The following is a 6,000-nucleotide window of genomic DNA, read 5'->3' on the forward strand; positions in this document are numbered from 1 at the left end:
AAGGGCTGAAGAGAAGAGGGAATGAGTCAGGTCCACATACTGGGGAAGATCAGGCCAGGCAGGGAGAAGCAAAGGTGCAGAGTCCATGGAAGGGAGCAGGTCTGGCATGTTAATGCACAGGAAGAGCCGTGGTGAGCTGGAGAAGCAGGGGGTGACTGAGAGGAGAGAGGGCAGACAAGTGCAGGAGGCCTTTCCAGCCCCCTGAAAGCCTGTGTGGAGCAGAGTTTCTAGGAAGATCTACCTGACTAAAGCTTCACTGAATCACTGGCTTCCTACGGAGTACAGGCCGCAGGGGTGAATGGAAGACCAGTGAGGCAGCTCATGCCACAATTTTCATGCACATCCCAAGATGCCTGGACACAATTTGCTCTCTTGGGTAGATAAACTACTTTCTTGAAATCTTTTTCACACCACTGACTTTTCATGAGAGGAAGGCTCAATCCGGCTTAATCCATATTAACACTAATCATGACAATGAAATATGAACTAGTAGGGTTTTCCCAATCATGACCGCTTTTCAGTCCATTGAGACTCAGGTACATGACAGGAAGACTTTTGTGAGCCCTCATTCTTTGTTCCCTACATAGAGGGGTGCCCATCTAAAAGCAAAATGGAGATCCTTTGTCTAAGATCCTGAAGTCAATCATCTGTAGGCCTACAACACTCATGTGCCATCTTGACTCTGAGGGAAGCAGCCCCAGAGAAGTTTCCCACTGCACTCTGACGTGAATGTCACTGACAAGGTAGGGAAAGACCCAGCTGCCATGGAAGGGCTGCTCCTTCTGAATGGAACCAAGTTCTCTGAATTCACCCATCAGAAGGGTCCTCCATTTTCAACAGAGGGAGAGTTAACAGTCCATAGTGCCTGCTCTGAACTTTGTGCCCCAGATACACATTTTCATGTAATCCCCACAGAAATCCTGCAAAATAGGTAATATCCCCATTTTATAGAAGAAATAGGGGCTCAGGAGGTATTAAAAGATTCCTCAGGGTCACACAACTGATCATCAGTATTTGATGTAATCAGGTATTTGAACCTGAATTAGTCAGGCTCCTGAGCCCACTCAGATTCTACCTCTCCACTGGAATCAGTGGTCAAAATCTGGCAGTATTCTCTCAATTGAGATTTCTCCCAAAGCAAGATGGAAGCAAGAGTAAACTCTGAGATGAAAACTAGATTTGTAATGAGAGGGCCAGAAGGAATGAGACTAGATTATCTGTAGGAAGAGATAGGCAGGGGTAGGCAAGGCTCCAAAGATGGGCTGTTACATGCAGAATGGGCCAAAGCCCCTGAAGATAGAAGCCAGGCTGGGCTCAAATGAGAGCTCAATTTTCTATACAAAATATGCCATTTGGAGGGGGTTGGGCAGAGAGGCAGCATCTCATAGAATGGAATTCTGAAGCAAACTTCCAGTCACACAATCTCCCCACAGTCCTGAAATTTCCTCTTTGGGCTTAAAAATGGCATTGTACTCTCATTCCTAGGAGTTAATTCAGCATAGCCTGCAGAGCAGGGAGCACCTGGGACTAGACTAAGATTTGGACCAGTAACAGTGAAAATTCTGGGAATTCGGGAACCCAACAGATTTTTCACCTGGAGCAGATTCAGAAGTGGGGGTGGGGCTGTCAGGACCTCTGCTTCCAAATGGCAGTTCCCCACACTTCTCCAAACCTCCACCCCTAGGGGGTCTTGATAAGAGATGGCGCTGGTACTCTCCATGGAAGCAGGATGAGCAGGTCCTCATGTGTGCAAAGGTGTTAGGAATCTGGAATATGGGGCCTCAGCAGTCAATTAACATTTCTGTTGAGCAGGACACGTGCAAGGTGCTGTGGAGGTGAAAATATACATATGTTAGAGGTGGTTCCTTCTTTCAAAGACTATTATCTTCTGGAGGATACAAAACATAGAATGACATGAGGAGGAACAACACAAGAGATGTCACAAGATGGTGTTAAAATGACAAAAGAGAGGTTCAGACATGCCCTGGGAATTCAGGCTTACTGAGAAGTCTGCGTGTGTGGGGGTGGGTGGAACATTAATAAGAGGTTCAGGTTGGCTATAGGTCTTGTGATGTAGAAAGGAAAATGGACAGAGGGTGTTGTGAGCAAGGGTGAAGGGAGAGTCTAGAGGTCCTACCCTGTTCTTTCATTCTGCTATTTTCTTCCTTGCAGCCTTGAGAAGGAAAATTACGATGTCTGGGCCAAGGTGGTGAGGCTCAATGAAGAACTGGAGAAGGAGAAGAAGAAATTTGCAGCCTTGGAAATCAGCCTCCGCAATGTGGAGCGCTCCCGGGAGGATGTTGAGAGGAGGAACAAGGCCCTGGAAGAAGAAGTCAAGGAATTTGTCAAATCAATGAAAGAGCCCAAGGCCGATGCTTGAGGGTCCCAGGCAAACATGGAGACAGCCCACAGAGGCCCACCCGACACGCTCCCTTTCTCAGCGCTACCTGATGACTGAGAGGCAAAATTACTCCCTATGAGGGAGAAGAACACATTTTGGGGGGAAACACCACATTTCCCAGTAAAATAAATCAGTGGAATTTGCAGGAAGATGAGGGTGAGCAGGGACATGTGGGGACGTCTATGGCCCCCTGTGGCTGTATTCAAAAGGATTGCATTATTCCACCGTGGTCTCAGGCTGAGTGAGATGGAACCTTCCATGGTTGGGTGACTATGTCCAGTGGAGACATTTGAGGCCATGTGCCAAGGACCTAGGCAACATGTTGGCCCCAACCGATGGTGGACTGAGGCGTTAGTTCTTTTTCTTTTTTTCTTTGTGGAACAATTCATCCAGTCAGATGGCTTCATGGTGTCCCTGAGACATAGGGGCAGAAAATGATATTTAGCTTTCTTGTATTCACCTGTGGTGAGCTGCGTTTTGGGGAGCTGCACCTGTTGACTGGAGCCCCATTCTGCCACCCCCTCCATGATGCACACTTTCCAGGGTTTGGAAACTCAAAATTATTATTAGACTAAGACAAAACAAGCAATAAATGTGTATTTATGAGAGCAGGGCTATTGGTAATCCTGACAAACACCTTTGTGAGCCTTAGTGAAAGGTGCCCCTTCCTTGAAGCAGACACACCCCTCTCCAGGCGCAAGGCTTGGTGAGCAGGACATGGGCTGGATTACATTGCCTTTCCATGGCCACAGTTGTGTGTGGTAGGCCTGTGAAAGAGGCCTTCTCACCACGATGTGACTTCCTCAGAGGCTGGCTGGGGGTTTTAGATAGTAGTAGTCCCAATAATATTTTTTCTGTTTCACCAAAATGCCAGTGATTTCACTCTTGTTAGGGATAAGAGGCACTAGAAAGTAGCTAGGAGAGGAGCCTTCCTGGCAGACTTTTCCTCCTAGAGTGAAGCCAGCCTGGCAGAGGGCCTGGGTGAGGCCCCAAGCCTCGCTAGGAAGGATAGTGGAGGCTTTAATAATTTTTGTCATTATCCTGATTAAGTGGTCTCCAAACTCTTTTGACTATGTACTCCATGAGTAGAAAATATTTGAGCAGACACCCCCCCCCAATATATTTCTTTACTTATAAATTATATCATGTACTGCTACATTGCTATATCATGTAAATCATAAAACATATACAGGACAGACATTGAATAAGGGTGAGAACAAAACACAGACAAATAGATATTCTCAAATGTGCTTTCAGCTTTGGGGGCCACTGGACAGATTTCCCAGCAGGTGTTACCTGTTCTAGTTTCATATACGTCATCCCCATTGCTGTCATACATTGACTTGACTCTTGAAACCACATGGCTTCATCAGAGGTCTGAAATCCATGGTTACTGTGGTGAGAGTTTAGTCTTCGCAGCGTGTGTCTCCTCAATTATTTCTTTTTCTCCCTTTGTTTTCTCACTTTTCCTCCTCTTCTCTTTGTTCTCTTCGCTCTGGTTGTTTCCCCCTGCCCCACCCCTGCCTGTGGCCATGACACATTAGCTACAGACCTAGTGGTACAAACAGTGACATCAGTGTTGCTCAGTCCTGCTACTCAGGTCCTGTTTCTCCTGCCACCAGTCACCAGACTGATGGAGGGCAGGGACAAGACCTGGCATGTTTGTTTTAGAGACCTGCTAATGAAAGATCGGGGTGTGGGAGGGGGTTGATTTGGAACATCATTAAGTAAAGCAATAAAACGTTTGATTTCCTGGGGTTTACTTGTTTTTTAATTACAGAGTGGCAAGCAGGGAGACACTTATTGAACACCTCATTTATACCGATGAGAGTCTACAATTCTGCCAGACATAGTGCCTGTTTTCTCCCATGGATTCCTCACCCGGACTCTTTAGGTGTTGAAACACAGCTGAGCATGGAAGTAGTCGGCTTCATAATTCTAAAGGGAACATTTGTTTGAAGGTGCAAAGAGGAGGACCTGAAGACTGTTTGCAGGTCCATGTTACAGGAACTAGCTGGGCATGGGAGCATGAGCTCAGACTGAGCAGAAGGGCTGCATTTGAATTCCAAGCTCCTCCTGGCCAGGTGATGCCTCTTGTTCTATTTCTTCCACCAGTACTATGAGATACCAGAGTGGCCTCTCCGCTCAGCCCGGGAAGCTGGAGTGTCTATTCCTCTTCATGAGCAAGAGGGGAACCTGGCTTGCCTAAGCTAACACTGTCCATATAAAGAGAACATAAGAAAGCACTCTATACCCTGTGAGTGCAAGGAAGGGCCAGGGAAGAAGATCTGGAGTCTGATGTCACTGGCTTCAGTGCCCAAAAGACTACATGTGAGGTAGACAACAGGATAGCTCCAGATCTCACCTGGACCAAGGAGCCAGGATCTGGGAAGCAGCACCCAGAGATAGACCTCTGTCTTTGGTGTTCTGCTGACCCTGGAGCCCCCACCTTCAGCTCCTCCATGGACAAGATCTACTCAGTCTGCCTTTTTCCAGCCACCCACCCCCTCTTTCCTTTACCTCTCTTCTACCTGTGCAGATGTTGAGAAACTAAAAAGGATCTGCAATATGTACTTTAAAACCCCTTGCCATCTTCCCTACCAAAATTTTTCATTTACCACACAGCCCCAGGCATGGTGCTTATCAGGTCACTTTTGTCTCGAGTTTGAGGCAGAGCTGATGGGTCTCCCAGTAAGTCTGTGCACTGGATAGGACATTTTGCATTAAGGGATTGGCTGAGATGATCCCTGTCTTCATGCATGCAGGCTGCTATAACAAAATACCACAGACTTGGTGCCTCATAAACAACAGAAATTTATTTCTCACAGTTCCAGATGCTGGAAGTTTGAGGTCAGAGTCAAGTGTGGACCTCTTTGGGGTTGCAGACTTCTTATTGTGTCTTCACATGGTGGAGGGATTAGGAATCTTTCTTCTTTTATAAATCATTAATCCCATTCATGAGGACTCCACCCTAAAGATTTATACACCTTCTAATGCCATCATCTCTGAGGGTTAGGATTTCTACATATGAATTGGGGGTAGGGGCACAAACACCCAGACCACAGCAATTCCCTTCCAGTGAATTCTGGTCAGAGTCTGAGGCCTGGAGACATGGAGCGTGACATTCCTAGTACAGAGCCTGTGCAGAGGCTGTAAGCACCAAACGTGTTTTTGTTTTGATCAATTCCTTAAGCCCTGTTTCACAGCCCATCCATTGAAAAAAAGCGCAAAGCAGGAGACTCCAAGGCAGCTCAAGGCTGCCAAGATGGGGCAGACAGGGAGCACCATGATACAGTTGCTGTTGGCTGGGCTCCCTGGGCTAAAGACAGGAGGATGTGCGCACACTGATATCGTGTAAACTTCCGCATTCCAGCACTTCCTCTGCAGATAGCATCAGTGGTCAGGCGTGTGCTTGCTGGGGAGCAGAGAGATCACTTAGAGGTTGCCCCTGCAATTCAAATGAGTTGTCTTTATAAGAATTGCACACAAGTCTTCATCCTGCTAGAGAAGGCCTCGTGGATGGAAGTCTTGCTACTGCTGGAGGAAGCCAGGGTGGCATTTGGCCAGCAGCAGAAGAGCTGGAGCTGTAGGGCCTGTGG

General features: G+C 47.2%; 1 protein-coding gene across 1 annotated transcript in view; it reads left to right on the forward strand.

The window, feature by feature from the left end:
• Window positions 1-4,158, forward strand: part of ARHGAP25 (Rho GTPase activating protein 25) — a 90,595-nt gene extending 86,437 nt beyond the window's left edge. Inside the window, 1 exon segment of the mRNA XM_030310739.2 lies at window positions 2,173-4,158. Coding sequence (XP_030166599.1) covers window positions 2,173-2,380 — 208 coding nt within the window. The 3' untranslated portion in view covers window positions 2,381-4,158.
• The last annotated feature ends 1,842 nt before the right edge of the window (window positions 4,159-6,000 follow it).

This window comes from Lynx canadensis, chromosome A3 (assembly GCF_007474595.2).
Source record: "Lynx canadensis isolate LIC74 chromosome A3, mLynCan4.pri.v2, whole genome shotgun sequence".
NCBI classification, from domain to species: Eukaryota; Metazoa; Chordata; class Mammalia; order Carnivora; family Felidae; genus Lynx; species Lynx canadensis.